A 17,058-nucleotide genomic window follows, 5' to 3' on the forward strand; every position below is an offset into this window, starting at 1 on the left:
TTGCATCCTTCACTTAATATGTCATGAGTATCATAATCTCCTGTTATGTCACAGTCAATGTTGGCTCACTCTTGGCAGTTTCTCACTTGCATCAGATGGTATAATGCAAGCAGATTCTCCTGGGTTACGTTGACAGAAGAGCCCAGGAAGAACGCTGACAGAGTAAGAAAGGTTTGGGGTCATGGTTTGAGGTATTAATAGAAGGGAACAGGAGAAGCAGGGACAAATCGAAGGTATTTCAAAAGGAAAAGAGACAAACAGGAATTTGATAAGAAATAAAAGGAGAAGGAAGAGACGCAATCAAGGAGAAGGCCCATGTTTTTAACCGGGAGACTGAGTCTTCTCTAGTCTAGAATAATGACAGGGAGAACATATCCCGATTTATCAAGTCATGTATACTATGACTAGAATGAATATGACTTACATTGCCAAATCCCAGAACCCTAGGATGTGGCCCTAGAAGCTTGAAGGAAGTAATTTTAGTCCAATTTTCATGTTCTCAGTGATACTACTAAGGGAAAAGCCAAGAGAACTGAGACTCAAGGGCCCTGAAAAACCTTAAAATGGGGAAATTGCAAGTAAATAGAGAAAGGAACTGAATAAACCAAATTTCTGTTCCTGGATGCAAGACTCCGAGTCAAGATAACCTCAAAAGGCTCAGGATAAGTAAATTAGAATCTCTTTCATACCCTATAATTGAAGACTCCCCTGGGCAAAAAGAGATACAAACCTTTTAAAAACGGTCACATAATATCTCTTTGGTTCTTTTTCCCCCCTACTTGTCAGATTGGTTACTTTAAATATATAAAGTCCCTGGAGGAACTTACTGAATATTTGCTGTTGACGTTTTTAAAGAGAAGAACTAAGAGATTTTTGTTTAGAGAGGTGCCTATGGATTGACCTTGGGCAGGCTTGACAGTCTGAGGGCAAAGGGTACAGATGCTATCAGACACCCTGGCTTGAATCTGTGCTCCAATCCTTAACCTTAACCTATAAGCTACTTCTTATTTCATTTTATTTGTTTCTAAATTGGGGGTGATAAATCTTAATTCACAGGGCTCTTGTGAGGAATAATGAGCTAGTATGTATTAAAGTGCTTAGACGAGTGGTGGTTTAGAGCCAGCACCTATGGACTCATGAAAGTCATTTGTGCACATCTCTTCCCAGCTCCTGTCCACGGTAGCTTAAAATCAGTCATGGTGAAAATATTTACACTGCAGAAATCAGCAAACCCCACAAGCACTACTACTCTCCCAGAGAGCAGCTGTTAACCATTTACCAACACACTACTGACTTCAATGTGTCAGCATGAACAATGACTATTATAACATACTAGAGGCCCGGTGCACAAAATTCCGGTGCACTGGGCCCGGTGTCCCTCAGCCCAGTGCACTGGGCCCAGTGTCCCTCAGCCCAGCCTGCACCCTCTCTAATCTAGGACCCCTCGAGGGCAGTCAGACATCCCTCTCGCAATCCAGGACTGCTGGCTCCCAAATGCTCACCTGCCTGCCTGCCTGCCTGATTGCCCCTAACTGCTTCTGCCTGCCAGCCTGATCACCCCCTAATAACTCCCCTGCCAGCCTGATTTATGCCTAACTGCTCCCCTGCCAATCTGTTTGCCCCTAACTGCCCCCCTCTGCAGGCCTGGTCACCTCTAACTGCCTTCCCTTGCTGGCCTGGTCACCCCTAATTGCCCTCCCCTGCAGGCCTGATCCCCTCCAACTGCTCTCCCCTACATTCCTGGATCCCCCACAACTGCCCTTCCCTGCAGGTCCGGTCGCCCCCAACTTCCCTCCTCTGCTGGCCTGGTCACCCCTAACTGCCCTCCCCTGCAGGCTTGAACACCCCCAACTGCCCTCCCTTACAGGCCTGGTCCCTCCCAACTGCTCTCCCTTGCAGACCTTGTCCCTCCCAACTGCCCTCCCCTGCTGGCCATCTTGTGGCGACCATCTTGTGTCCACATGGGGGCAGTCATCTTTGACCACATAGGGGTAGCCATCTTGTATGTTGGAGTGATGGTCAATTTGCATATTACTCTTTTATTAGATAGTATAGAGGCCTGGTGCACATGTGGGAGCCGGATGGTTTGCCCTGAAGGGTGTCCTGGATCAGGGTGGGGTTCCCTTGGGGCGTGGGGCGGCCTGGGTGAGGGGCCTGTGGTAGTTTGCCAGCCAGCCACGCCCCCCAGCGACCCAAGCGGAGGCCCTGGTGTCTGGGATTTATCTTCTATAATTGAAACTTTGTAGCCTTGAGCGGAGCCAAGCCTCCTGCTTGCTCCATGGCCGCAGCCATTTTTGTTGGGATTTATTTGTCTTCTAGAATTGAAACTTTGTAGCCTTGAGCAGAGGCCAAGGCAGGCCAGGGTGTGGGGGGAAGCTTGGCTTCCTCCATTGCCGGGGAAATCCAAGCCTCCTGCTCGCTCTGTGGCCATGGCCACAGCCATTTTTGTTGGGATTTATTTATCTTCTATAACTGAAACTTTGTAGCCTTGAATGGAGGCCTGGGCTGGCCAGGGTGCGTGGAAAGCTTGGCTTCCTCCACTGCTGGGGAAATCCAAGCCTCCTGCTCACTCATAGCTGCAGCCATCTTGGTTGGGTTAATTTGCATACTCACTCCTGATTGGCTGGTGGGCATGGCCTGCGGGTGTAGCGGAGTGATTGTTAATTTGCATATTACTCTTTTATTAGATAGAACTAGTAGCCCTGTGCACAATCCATGCGCGAGTAGCTTGCTGCCGCTTGCCTCAGCTGGCCACCCGCCCACCATCACTGGTCGCTCTCCGCTGCTCGTAGTTCGCTGCCCTGCCTCCTGGAGCTCTCCCGCCCACTGGCCTGCCCTCCTGGAGCTCTCCACCTTCTGCTTGCTTGCTGCCCTACCCCCTGCTGTAGCACTCCGCCCTCTGCTTGGAGCTCATTGCCCCACCCTCCTGCTGATCAGTGATCTGGCAATCCAGCCATTAGCAGCAGTTTTTAGGCCTCAGGGCGTAATGAATAATTAGCATATTCCTCTCTTATTATATAGGATTCTTTAAGACAAGGGCAAATACTCTTCAAAAGAAATCTCATATTATAAAAAACAAAAAGGTAGGGAACCTTTCTGTTTTTCACAATTCTAGATTCAAATACATTAAAGAAACAACATAACCAAATGCAATGTATAAAAGTTGATTAGATCTTTCATTTAAAAGTTTGAGGGAGGTAATTAAATATATTCTTAAATTAATATTAATTTCCTGCCCAGCTAGTGTGGCTCAGCAGTTGAGCACTGACCCAGGAACCAAGAGGTCACCACTTCAATTCCCAGTCAGGGCACAAGGCCAGGTTGCAGGCTTGATCCCCGGTGGGGGGCGTGCAGGAAGCAGCTGATCAATGATATTCCTTTCTCATCGATGTTTCTCTCTCTCTCTTCCTCACCCTTCCCCCTGCTCTAAAAAGTCAATAAAAACATATTTTAATTAATTTAAAATATATATATTAATTTTTCTTAGGTGTGGTAATGGTATTAAGATTATATAGCAGCATATCCTTATTTTTAGAAATGTGTGCTTAAATATTTAGGGGTGAAGTGTTATGATATCTAAAACTTTCTTTCAAACATTTCAGGGGGAAAAGTGTATGATAGATATAAGACAAATATGGCAAAATGTTAACACTTTTAGGTTAAACTTCAGGGTACATAGGTATTCATTTCAACTATCCCACAGATTTAAATATTTTCAAAATAAAAAGTTAGGGGAGAAACAAAACAATTAACCCACACTTGTCCAACTCTGAAAATGTTAAGCCTTTATATAAGAAAAGTAAACAAAGTCCAAGGTAGAATTTCAAAAAGATGACTCTACTAAACATCCTTAGCAACAAAATGTTAGCACAGTAACAATAAAGTATATTTGGTCTCTCACCAAAGACTAAAATGAGCTTACATTTCAATGGATTAAAAATAAAATCAGAGGACACATGTACTCAACTAATTTATGGCAGGTCACAAGCAGTAATCCCTACTTTTCTTTTGATGGAAAGATTTTCCGGTCTATTTCTCATAGCAAAAAGTCAGATTATGTTTTTCATTGTAAACTCACTCTAGAAAATCAAGCCATTCAGCATTGCAGTCAAGGACTAGCTGCTCCCGGAGCTGATTCAGATGTCTGTAATTTTCTACAATAAAAGGAGAGTGGAAGCGGCTCACAGCTTTTGTGCTAGAAGAGGGGAAAACATAAATAGGAAATCAAGGTTACTAAAAAATCAGTAATGCCATCTCTTCACAAAATTAAAGTAGGTATTTATTATTCTCTGATGAACCTTGAAAGTAAATAGCTGTAAACAGAATATTCTTTAATTATGGCCCTGAACTCTATTGATTCCAAAGGTCTTTGTTGTAAATAAAGTACTTGGAGTTCACAGGACTTTGTTCAGGAAGCTTTTAAAATGCATTTTAAATTATATCCATATGGCAAAGTCAAAGTTTAGAATTTTCATTTCATAAGCAGAAAGCTTTTTCTTTAAATTATGCTAAATGAAAATATTTGCTTTAAAAAAAAAAGATCAGAAGCAAATATGGCAAAATAAGTCCTGACAAAGATGGAAAGTGGATACATTGGTGAAGGCCATACTATTCTTTATATTTTATACTTTTCTGTGCCATTAAAGCATTTCCATGAAAAAAAAAATATAAAGCATTATAAAAATAGGAATGCATAAATTCAGGAAGCAAAGAGGAGTTCTTCAGGGTGTAACTGTAGATGCATGGTGACCTTGATGGGAAGAAATACCCTGTGCTCCTCCTCTGGGCTTGCGTATAATCTGTGCTTCTTCGTCAAGAAGCTGTAGAGCACATTAGGGGATGCCGTGGGTCCCCAGTCAGAGAATCTGGGCCAAGGCCCCAACTCTGCCACTTACTTGCTAGCTATATGACTTTGGGCAAATATAACTGACCTCTAACCATCACTTTCCTCATCTATAAAATGGGCATAATAATAGCATCTACCTCACAGGTACTGTTGAAAGGATCAATTAGATAGTGGTTAACAGTACCTCTGTCATTAGTATCAATGTTAGGACTTGTTCTGTGGTGGTCATGGCGGTGTTACTGCTGTTGATATTATTACTATAACTAGAGGCCCGGTGCACAAATTCGTGCACGGATGGGGTCCCTTGGCCTGGCCAGTGATCAAGGCCTATTGGGGGGGGGGGGTGGGGCTGGCCGGCTGTGGGGAGGGACCAGAGGAGGTTGGCTGTGGGATCGCACTGACCACCAGGGTCAGCCCCTGCATTGAGCATCTGCCCCCTGGTGGTCAGTGCATGTCATAGTAACTGGCTGACAGGTTGTTCCGGTCATTCGGTCATAACAGTTGCTTAGGCTTTTATATATATAGATGAGACCTTCACAAAGAAAAGGTCAGGGTTGAGTGATAAGCAAGTGATGACAGAATGTATTCTGACCTTTGCTCCCCACTCCTACAATACGCTGTCATAGTTATCTTTAATGTGGCAAATTACTGGATTAGGGGTAACCCTTTCAGATTAAAATCTGACTAATGCTACTTTAATCTATCCCTTGTCAGGACTCCAAACAATAGATAAAAAATTATAATGAAGCTTCCCCAAACTATCTAATTTATTCATTCAATTTACATCACCGCAGGTTCAAAAGTTGTTGGCATGGATTTATGCTTTGTCTGTTGCTTTTAAATTAGCTCATCTAGATTTCTATGCAAACATATTTATCATAGCTTTCTCTTCTGACCAAATTTCAGTTACTGTTCTACAAAGACTAACATGATTTTTAGTCATTTCTCTTCCTAAAGCATAATTCCATTCATTAGCTGTAGTAGAGGACAAAAGTAAATAAAGGAAAAATGCCTGCAAAAAGAAAACAATACCCTCTAAAATTAACAATAGTGAAATCTCAATTACAGCTTCTTACAACATGGGGGGGTGGGGGAGGGGAGAAAGATGGTATTTAGAGCTAAGAAACCCATAATTGTATCTTCAACATCCTCTGACAGTGGCAATGGATAATAGTTTTTTAAAATTAAAATACTAAATTAATAACCATCCACACATCATGTCAAGATTTTCTTCCAGTCTTAACAGAGTTCCTTCATACCACCACCAGCTATAGCCACTCTTCTACTATCTAAAGCAAATGTAACATTTTCATCTCAAATTCATGCAAGCATATTAATAATAGTAGCACTAAATATTCCATAAGTGTATCGTCACAGGGGATTAATCCTCTTGGGGATTAATGCCTAACCATGGAAAAAATGCAGACTCTCAATGCAGTCCTCTTAATTTTGTTTTTGATTAATTTAATTTCATCGATTCACGATGTAACTCACAGAAAAGATGTAATGAACTATTACAACTATGTGCCATGGAAAGCATAGAGAATAAAGAAGTGCAGAGTTTGGGGAAGTAGAAAATGGGATTTCAGCTTCATAAAAAAAATGTCAGGTATGGCATTCATCAAGAAGTTCAAGCAACCAAATTAGCCTTATAATTGAAGGTCCCTCAACTTTTTTCTCTCACGTGTTTAAAGTGCATCCTGATGTATAAAAATAAAACAGTAATTTACAAAACAAGAAAATAAATGTTTACAAGTAAAATGCCCTTTGGAAAAAAAAGTTTTAAAATTAATGATAAAAAAGAATGAAAAATAATTTTTCTTTGGTTAAAGTTCCATTTAAAAAAAGGGTAAGAATTGCTTTTTATGAAAAGGATGTGGTTATTATCAGTCAGTAGCACATATATGTCAGATATATAATAGCAGATATATAAGTGTCATTTTAATTCATGTTAATATAAAAATATATATTATCAAACCTACCTTCCAACCTTAATCCAATCAGTTGGTATACAAGCTACAGCAGAGTTCTTTATTTCAATCATAAACTAAAACAAATATAAATAAAAATTAGATTTTTAAATGATTAACCATTATATTTTAAAGCTTCCTCAATAAATATTATTCTAAACAAATAAATCCAGTATTATTCTTGAAAGAGTTTATATATGTCCATACAATCAAATATTATTCATTGTGGTTTCAATATTAGAGATAAAGTACAATTTGTTTACAAAAGTTTGTAACAAAGGAGATAATTTGACATGTTAATGTTTATAACATTGTTTTGTGCATACTACAAATGGTGATTTTTTTCATCAATGACCTATTTCGTTTATTAGTACCTACTTATGTTAGAAATTCTATTACTTAGTAAAAATACTTAATTTCTAAGTATAGATGTTCAATTATTGGATGTTATACAAGTTTGAGATATGGTCCCACCCCTATTCTGAACAGAAGAGGATTTGTTATAATAGCTTTTATCCAAGGAACCTGAGTCCTCTAGAAGTGTCCTCATGAAGAAAACACTGACTTCCCCAACTATTAAGGGAGATATTTCTCCCCATGAGTGCTTTAAGTTATATAAACCACATCTTTATAGATCCAACTGTGGTCTACAAGACAGCTTTTCTGAAATCAGCCAGGAAGCAAGTGAAATCAAGTTCTTCTCTCACACCTTTCATTTTTAGCATTCATTATATATCATCTCGTCTTCCTGCTCCCATGCTTATATTATTGCAATGAAATTCAATGTTGTGTTTTTAAAAATATTTGTATTGATTTCAGAGAGGAAGGGAGAGGGAGATAGAGAGACATCAATAATGAGAGAGAATCACTGATTGGCTGCCTCCTACATGCCCCCCAGTGGGGATCGAGCCCACAACCTGGGCATGTGCCCTGACTGGGAATGGAACCAATGACCTCCTGGTTCATAGGTCAACACTCAACCACTGAGCCATGCTGGCTGGGCTCAATGTTTTATTCAAATAAATAAACCTATTTTGTATAGGATGGAACCAGAAGCTCTGTGGCCACCACTAATTTTGAGATGGCTATAGGAACATTTTTACACTAATTAGTTTTATAACATTTAGGGTATTTATAATCTGCTTATTATTAACTAGAGGCCCAGTGCACAAAATTTGTGCATGGATAGGATCCCTAGGCCTGGCCGCCAATCAGGGCCTTCTGGCTGCTGGCTGTAGCCTTCCTTCCGGCTGCTGGCCCGGGCCTTTCTTCCCTGGCTGCCAGCTGGGGCTTCCTTCCCCAGATGCCGGCTGCCGGCTGGGGCCTTCCTTTGTTCCATGCTGCCCCTGGTGCTCAGCGCACGTCAGAGTGAGCAATCAAACTCCCGGTCTCCCAGTCGAACTCCCAAGGGGACACTTTGCATATTAGCCATACACACACACACACACACACACACACACACACACACACACACACACTAGTGGCCTGGTGCACGAAATTCGTGCATGGGGGGGCGGGGGGGGAAGATGTCCCTCAGCCCAGCCTGCACCCTCTCCAATCTGGGACTCCTCGGGGGATGTTCGACTGCCAGTTTAGGCCCGATACCGGCAGTTGGACATCCCTCTCACAATCCGGGACCGCTGACTCCTAACCGCTCGCCTGCCTGCCTGCCTTATCGCCCCTAACCACTCTGCCTGCCGGCCTGCTCGCCCCCAACTGCCCCCCCTTGGCCTTCTCGCCCCCAACTGCCCTCCCCCACTGGCCTGCTTGTCCCCAACTGCCTCCCCCGCCAGCCTGATCACCCTCAACTGCCCTCCCCTCCTGGCCTGATTGCCCCTAACCGCCTCTGCCTTGGCCCCACCATCATGGCTTTGTCCGGAAGGACGTCCAAAAGGTCTCCCGGAAGGTCTCCCAGTCTAATTAGCATATTACTTTTTTATTAGTATAGATATAGATAGTATCAGCCTGGCTCTTGAGTTTACTTTTTTAATAACAGAAACATTGTAGCTTTTACATCAATTATACTACCAATTAATAGTCAATTTTAAGAATTTTCGTTCTTAGCAAAAAAATTTTAACTAATTATGTCCTCTTGTTTAGAGAGGAATTAATAAGTTCAAATCTGCCAAACCCAGTTAACAGTTAAGAGCAAAGAGTCCAAAAAAGTCCACTTTGGCTACAAAAAGTGAGGGGGGGAAACATAAAATAAATATCATGGACAGGAATTATAAAATCTCTTTAAAACTATGCTAAAAAATTCTGCTTAAATATTATTTTTAAATGTTCTATGAGAAGACATATTGGTCTTTTGATAAAATAATTCTGGGAAGAGTTACTTATGCCAAAAGCAAACCAAGAAATTGGGGAACATATTGGATCACTAACATTCAGGAAGGACACATCTAGATCAAACTTACTAACACAGAGCTCCATGGAGAAGACGAAGGGTGGTAAAAATTTTGAAAAGCAGCCCAAACTGCTTCAATGAGGTCACTGGGCAGCCAGGTAAGTACATAATTTGAAGTCATTGGCCATGACAACGCTGGATTCAAATCTGTGTCTTAATATACATTACAAACCACTGGTCACAGCCCCTTGGAACAGCTTATGAACAGTTTGGAGCATAACCCTTCAGTCAGTACGTATCCAGGGTGTACCCTACGGAGCACAGCCCCTCCAGCAAGCCACACGCAGAACCAATACAGATGCAAGACAGAGTGGGAGTCAGGAGAGCCCACGGGGTCCTGCTGCTTGTTAAGCTCCTGGGCCACTTCCTCAGGAAGTGCTGATCCTGTTTCCTCACTTTCTCCAGTGGCCCCAGGTTTTCAGCCTATGTTTCTCCTCAGAATTATCATCAAACATTCTAAGAATGGGCAGAGAGGCCTTTTGTTTAAAGCTTTTATGGTTAAAGAAAAGAAAACCAACTGAAATGGAAAGTAACCTGTATTTCAGAAATCTTTAGAAAGTTCTCACAGCAACTTTCCCTGCTCTATGGTTCCTGACTGTTTCTTGCTGTGAGAAGTCTGTCTTGATTTAGCAATCTTTCAGATGCTTCTCCTGGACCCAATGCTGTCTTGGGCAAATGTCAGATGCTGTTACTCAAACTATAGCCTTTGGTATCACTGGGTTGGCATCATTGTTAAGTTTGCTGAAATTCTCAACTCACCCCAGAAACCGCTTTCTGTTTTCCCCAACACCACACTTACCCCAACCCTTCCCCCTTTTCTTTCTCACCGTCTCTTAAGAATTTTCAACTGTTGTTTTTTTGTTTTTTAATGTAGAAGTAAGATTTAACAGAGAATGCTTTCTACATCTTAAATACACTAAGTAGATATTTGGATGTGCTGCATGCTGTAAATTAATGCAATTTTTCTAAAGATTTTTCTCTCAAATTTCTTTCCCTTAAGAATAATAATACTTATCAATACTACTGCAAATCTAAATGTTACTCCATACCCATTCCATGTTTAATTCAAGGTTAAGAGAGAATTCTCCGTATACATAGAATATGATAGAGGCCATGGCAGAAGCAGTGAACTATGTAAAGTTTCTGCTTTCATCATTTCCTTATAAACAAATACTTTCAGAGTCAGTGACACCAAGGCACCACAGTCATAAGGCTTAGGGCCCTAATGAGTATATAAAAACTGGGAACAGGTGAAAATGAATGTTGCCGAAAGTAACCCTGGCTTGATAATAACAATATCCATGTACCATTTGCACTGCTATAAACAGGTTTATAAAGATTATTACAAAAGTTATTGTACAGACATAAAACTTCAGACAGAAAAGAAGGGTATAAAAAACAGAAGCACATGTATATAAAATAAGGGTTTTCCTCACTTTCTCCCTCACTGATAAGAAGTAATCATATTTGATGAAGATTGTTCTTAGTCCTTTAAGTATCTCAAAATGAGTTGTTGATATACCTTTAGCACAAATTTTTAACAGAATTTGATTAACAATGCCGACTAGACTTCATTTGGTGTTTATTTAGAATCACAAATTCTCAAAAGTGTCATAGAAGTGATTCTACATTAATTTGTACTATTAAAATTCTAATAGTAGGAAGTTTTTAAAAACCAATGAGATTCCATCCTACTGTTAATAACTAAGAAATTTCTCACCTCAAATTCATCACTTAACCTAGTAAAGGTTAAGTAAAGAATAAGATAATCTATCTCCTTCAATAATCATTTGTAATCCAATTTTTTCATCTCCATGTGGTGCTTTTTCTTAAACTTCAATGCTACACTGATAAAAAAATAAAATAAAATAACTAATTTAGTATCCTTTATGAGTTCTTCATTATTTTTACTTGAAAACTGCCTATCGATTACCGGACTGTCTTCCCAAGACTTAAGTGGGGTTTTTTTAGTTTGAATAGTATGAGCTCTAAAATGTCTGGGTTAAACAAAATCCATGATGTTGAGAATCCCTTACGTTGATATCTATGAGTGGAGTGAAATAATGACATGGTAGAAAGAGTCAGGCAGAACTAGGATGGGATTGGGCTTCTGACTTACCTACGTACTCCAGTTTTCTTTCCAGCAAAACTAGAAAAACCCCTTCTTGTGTTGTTACAAGGATTAAATTAGATAACATATGCAAAGCACTTAGCATCGTTCTAGACTTTAACAAGTGCTGGTTAATGGTAACTATATTTCTACTATTACTACTACTACTATTATTATTATTGGAGTAACACTGGTGTAGTGCTTTATGATTAGAAAGCACATTCACGTATTTTAGCACCATCGGTCTTCATGGCAGACTCATGACAAAGGTGACCCTTCCGTGGTCACACAGCATGTGAGTGCAAGGACTGACACTTAAACTCGGCTGTCCCCATGGTAACACCAGCTAATCCTGCTTCCACTACATATCTTTCATGAATGTTACTAAGCAGTTTCGATCATCTCATTTCAATCAATAGCCAGAAGAATGTCACTAAGGTCACTTGTCACTTTGCAAGGTTATGACTGCATGGTGAAACCAAGACATACAATTAAATATTTGGTATTTGCCTGTTCAGGGGGAAAGAGGGGAGGAAAAACGTGAATGCTGTCAACAACTGTTCTGTTATATAGAGCTCCGTGTGAATGCACTGTAAAATGTCTGCCTGAGTATAACATAACATCTTAATAATTTTAGTCCAGAACACAGGCTGACTTAATGTCTGTTAAGTGGCCTAAGATTAATAAACATTCCTCCTAGAATCTTTATCTTTTATTAAACATAAGATCTAGAAGAGGCATGCCTCGAGACTCAGAACAGGACCAAAAGGTACAACCACACTTTAAAAAAATAGTTTTTCCAGGTTCTCATTCAAAATTATCAAACTTTAAACTGAAGTACACATACCAAAAGCACATTCTAAACAGCACCATAACCCATGGAAGTCTCACTAACATAGGTTTTCACCGTCGTTTGCTTTGTTAGCACCTATACTCCTAACTTCAGAAGGAAGCCCTGCCGTGTAATCACTGTGTGATCAACAAGGGTGGTTCCCTTCGGTCATTCCGTCATCTGCAAACAGGGAACCAAAGACTAACGCTCTCCTGGATTTAGGATAAATGAATCCTGTAAGTCACAATTCACAACCATCAGGGTTTTCTATCAATTCAACGGCTAATATTAAAGCACATGTAACATTAAGTTGCACGGTTTTACCAAGTTGATCTCTTACAGTAAATAAAAAAAAAAAACTTATTAAAATAATCCTTATCAAAACAAAATAATACAACATATTTCTAAGGAACAAAACAGGAAATCTGAACAAAATAATGTTTTCATTCTATCCTCATATTTTTATTTTTATTTTAAAACAGATTTTACAATAAAAGTATTTTTGACATTACCTCCTGTCCTGATACTGTCACATATTGTGCAGAAGGATTTTTTAGTATTTTTCTTATTTCTTGCAAATGTATTTGGATCTTGTCAGTAACTCCTTGAATTTCATCCTTCCTCTTTTTTATTAAAGGAAAATCAGAAAGGTCTTTGAATAATTCAGTTTTATCCCCAATTCTAAAAAATAAAAAATGCAAATATATATATTGAAGCATATCACTTATACCAGTTATCAATTATTTTTTGCAGCATGATGTAAACCCCAAAGGTTGGAAGTCTGGAAAACTGCCACTAAATATTTATGGGTAAGTTTCTTAATTTCTTTGAAAACAAACAAAATTATCCTAACACCATTTTCATTTTGCAAGCTCATGATTCCAATGGTAAAAACCAATATGCATTGTTTGCCTATTCAGAAAACAAACACAAACATAAATACTGTCAATTCCTCTTTCTTTTATATAGAGTTCTTTGTGGGATGAATGTAAAAGGACTGCTTATTAAAGGATAACTTTGCTTGTCGTTTCTAAATATAAGGCCGACCATCCCTGGATTTCTAGCAAATGAGTACAAGATGCCATCTGACACCCACTTTTGGATTAATAAACTGCTCTGTCTGGGTTTTATATTTTCATCATCTGATACCTGAGTAAGTACTGCATCTATCCTAGATGGTGAACTGCCTAAATTTTAGATAGCAAAGTGTTACTTCTAGCTGTGAAACAGCCTTTAGTATCCAATCACAATTCTAATTTCACATGCAACTTCTTCCATTACTTTTAGTGAAGTTTAAGAATCCACAAATCAAATGGCAAATGCATTAGGACAAGCAAATTAAAACCTCCACCACTGGAAAGGAAGAACTGAGTTTGCTACTCACTTGGCAGCTTGTTCATTAAGGATCTTTAAGTAATGCTCCACTGGATGGAGGAGTTCAGGAATTTCTAAAATAAATGTCCGGAGCAGGTCTGACTGGACATGGGAATTCACAGCCGGTATTAATGCTTGAAATTCTGACTTCAGGTGATAAAGGGTTTTGACAATCAAGAAGAACTCTTTGGTAGAACACTAAAAACAGAAATAGTTTTTACCCAGGTAGCATATAATACATGAAAATAAAATTTAATTTGTGATCTACTTAAAGTTAGAATCAGAATAAAAGAAAGCTTTAATTTATTTTATAAACTATATAATTGAAATAAAATACTGTTGCTACCTTCTAAATGTCAAATCAATAGTTTAAACACTTTATAAAATAATATTTTGAAACTCTAAGGAAAATCATTTGAGACAGAAATAGTAAAGCCAATAGTTGCTCAACAGTTTTTCATTTTTAAATACACTGACCACATAGCAAAAATACAGTAAACAATGTCAAAAATATAAAGGACAATTCTGGGGAAATATTTGTAAGACATATGAGAGATGAAGGACAAAATCGCCCCAAATATACTGAGCTCTTACAAATATTACATGAAGAAGATGAGTAATCCAAAGAATAATGGCTAAATGAACTGACTATGCAGCTCATAAAAAAAAGAATGTCCAATAAGCACATGACTAACCACACATATAATTAGGACAAGCAAATTAAAAATACAGGATAGCATTTTTCACTTATCAGGATGTCAAAAATTTTAAAACTTGATAATAACCAAGACATACAGAGTGTAAAAAGAAAGACATTTTTATACACTATCCATAGAGAGATAACCTTTTTGAAGGACAATTTGACACATCATCATAATAAAAAAGTACACATATCCTTTGACTAAGCATTATACTTTTAAGAATTTAACTAAAATACTATAGCAAGTAGTGAAAATATATGTATCTGAATATTTATAGTAAATTGTTTATAATAACACTAAAAGGATAAATAAGAAACCAATATCCAGCAACTGAAATATTAGAAAAAACTCACACAAGGTGTGAAACAGTTTAAAAAATTCAGACATGTGTACATACCGATGTATAAATTGATATGGAACTCCATAATTTCAACATATATTAATTATACAAAGTAAAATTTCATTTGTGATTCTTTAAATTATATGCATTATTCTATAGAAATAAAAGTATATATTAAAAACTTCTAGAAAGATACATATGTAATTTACTCTGGATAGTGGGTTTGTGAGAATGGTAGAGGAAGACTTTTCACTCTCTTTCATACCCATGTACACTACTGTAATCTTTTATATGAGCATGAATACTTTTTACACTGGAGCTTCTGAAAAAGAGAATGGGCTATTTAATTTCATGTGCATCTAATTTTACTCTATCTTGAAACTACAGTCAAAGACTGCTTAAAAAGGCTTAACACCACAAGAATAACTAGGAGAAAAGACAACAGCAACAACATCTTATATCACTTCTCAGCCTTCTGGCTGAGATCAAGTGCATCACATCTTAAAACAAGCATGTCAAACTCCCCGCCCACCGGCCGCGAGTTTGACATGCTTGTCTTAGACGTTCTAAGTAAATAGATAAGTGGTACTTGACTTTGAAGACTCAAAATATTTTCATCATAAGCTAGTCCTGAGGAAAACTAGGATCCAACTTGAGATACACCAAGAATCCTAAAATACTCAGGAAATGGTGGCACAAATTACCTTTGTAAGTGAAATTGGGGGGGGGGGGGGTAGGAAATGATTGATGCAAGTGACTTAAGAAGTAATTAAATCCCTCAATCTCCTATTTCTCTCCCTGCCACTGGGCAACTACCACTCTCCCACACTACAGAAGACTAATTTAGTTTCTGGAGAAGTTAAAACATAGACTATCCTGAACCAGCTTCAGGCACTGTGAAAGATAAAGGTACCACCAATAGCAAGGGATTAAAAGAACAGTGACAAACTAAACACTGAGAATCCCAGTTGTCCCCCTCTACCTCCCAGAATATTGTTAGCTAGTCAGGAGGCTGAAAGAGTATCTGGGGAATCTCACAAGCCCAAGAGGAAAATTCTAAAGATACTATAATAGCTAAGATCTGGAAACAGCCCAAGTGCCCATTAGTAGATGAGTGGATAAAAAAGCTGTGGTACATTTACACCATGGAATACTATGCAGCTTTAAAAAGCAAAGATCTCTTATCCTTTGAGAAAGCATGGAGGGACCTGGAGAGTATTACGCTAAGCAAAATAAACCAGTCAGAGAAAGACAAATGTCACATGATCTCACTCATATGTGGAATCTAATGAACAAAATAAACTGAAAAACTAAACAGATCAGATCTAGAGGCAATGGAAGCATGGAACAAACTGATGAATCTCAAAGAGAAGGGAGGGGGGAGCAGGAAGAGAGGGAAGAGAATAACCAAAGAACTTATATGCAAAAATGCATTGCCCATTTCTCTGATGATTATTGATGTTGAACATCTTTTCATATATGTATTGGCCATCTGTATGTCTTTGGAGAGATATCTATTCAGGTCCTTTGCCCATTTTTAATTGGAATGATTGTTTTTTGGTGTTGAGTTTTATAAGGTCTTTATAGATGTTGGATATTAAGCCCTTATCAGATGTGTCATTGTCAAATATGTTCTCCCATCTGGTGGACTGTCTTTTCATTTTGTTGATGGTTTCCTTGGCTGTGCAAAAACTTTTCAGTTTGGTGTAGTCCCATTTGTTTATTTTTCTTTTGTTTCCCTTGCCCGAGGATATATATTAGAAAAAATATTGCTATGGGAAATATCCGAGATGTTACTGCCAATGTTTTCTTCTAAGATTTTATGGTTTCAAGTATAACATTTAAGTTTTTAATCCATTTTGAGTTTGTTCTTGTGTATGGTGTAAAAAGGTGGCTTAGTTTCCATTTTTGCAGGGATCTGTCCAATTTTCCCAACACCGTGTATTGAACAAACTATCTTTACCCCATTGTATGTTTGTGCCCCCGAAGGAAAATAATTTGTAGCCTAGAGTTTTACATCCAAACTACCAAAAAAAGTGAAAGTAGAAAAAAAAAAAAAAAAAGACATTTCCAGACATCAATGTCTCAAAGTATTTCAATACCCTTTCTCAGAATGCTTCTGAGGATGTATTCCACCAAAAAGAAGGAAGAAACCAAGAGGAATACATGAAATACAGAAAAGAGAAGATTCAACTCAAGGGAAATAAAGGGAATCTAAGTAGTAGTTGTATAACAGTTGTAATGAGAAAGGCAACTAGTCCAGGTTGGATCAGTTCAGAAGGCTAAAGAAAATAAAATTAAAATGTATTTGAGCCCTAGCTAGTTTGGCTCAGTGGACAGAGCGTCAGCCTGTGGACTGAAGAGTACTGGGTTCGATTCAGTCAAGGGCACATGCCTGGGTTGGGGGCTCAATCCCCAGTAGGGGCCGTGCAGGAGGCAGCCAATCAATAATTCTCTCTCATCATTGATGTTTCTATC

General features: G+C 38.7%; 1 protein-coding gene across 1 annotated transcript in view; it reads right to left on the reverse strand.

The window, feature by feature from the left end:
• Positions 1–17,058, reverse strand: part of MSH3 (mutS homolog 3) — a 139,792-nt gene that overhangs the window by 44,678 nt on the left and 78,056 nt on the right. The window contains exons 14-17 of the mRNA XM_008162085.3: positions 13,550–13,737; positions 12,678–12,846; positions 6,829–6,893; positions 4,079–4,195 (exon numbers count right to left, since the gene is read on the reverse strand). Of these exons, the coding sequence (XP_008160307.2) occupies positions 4,079–4,195; positions 6,829–6,893; positions 12,678–12,846; positions 13,550–13,737 (539 nt within the window). The remainder of the gene's footprint in view (positions 1–4,078; positions 4,196–6,828; positions 6,894–12,677; positions 12,847–13,549; positions 13,738–17,058) is intronic.

This window comes from Eptesicus fuscus, chromosome 4 (genome assembly GCF_027574615.1).
Source record: "Eptesicus fuscus isolate TK198812 chromosome 4, DD_ASM_mEF_20220401, whole genome shotgun sequence".
Lineage (NCBI taxonomy): Eukaryota > Metazoa > Chordata > Mammalia > Chiroptera > Vespertilionidae > Eptesicus > Eptesicus fuscus.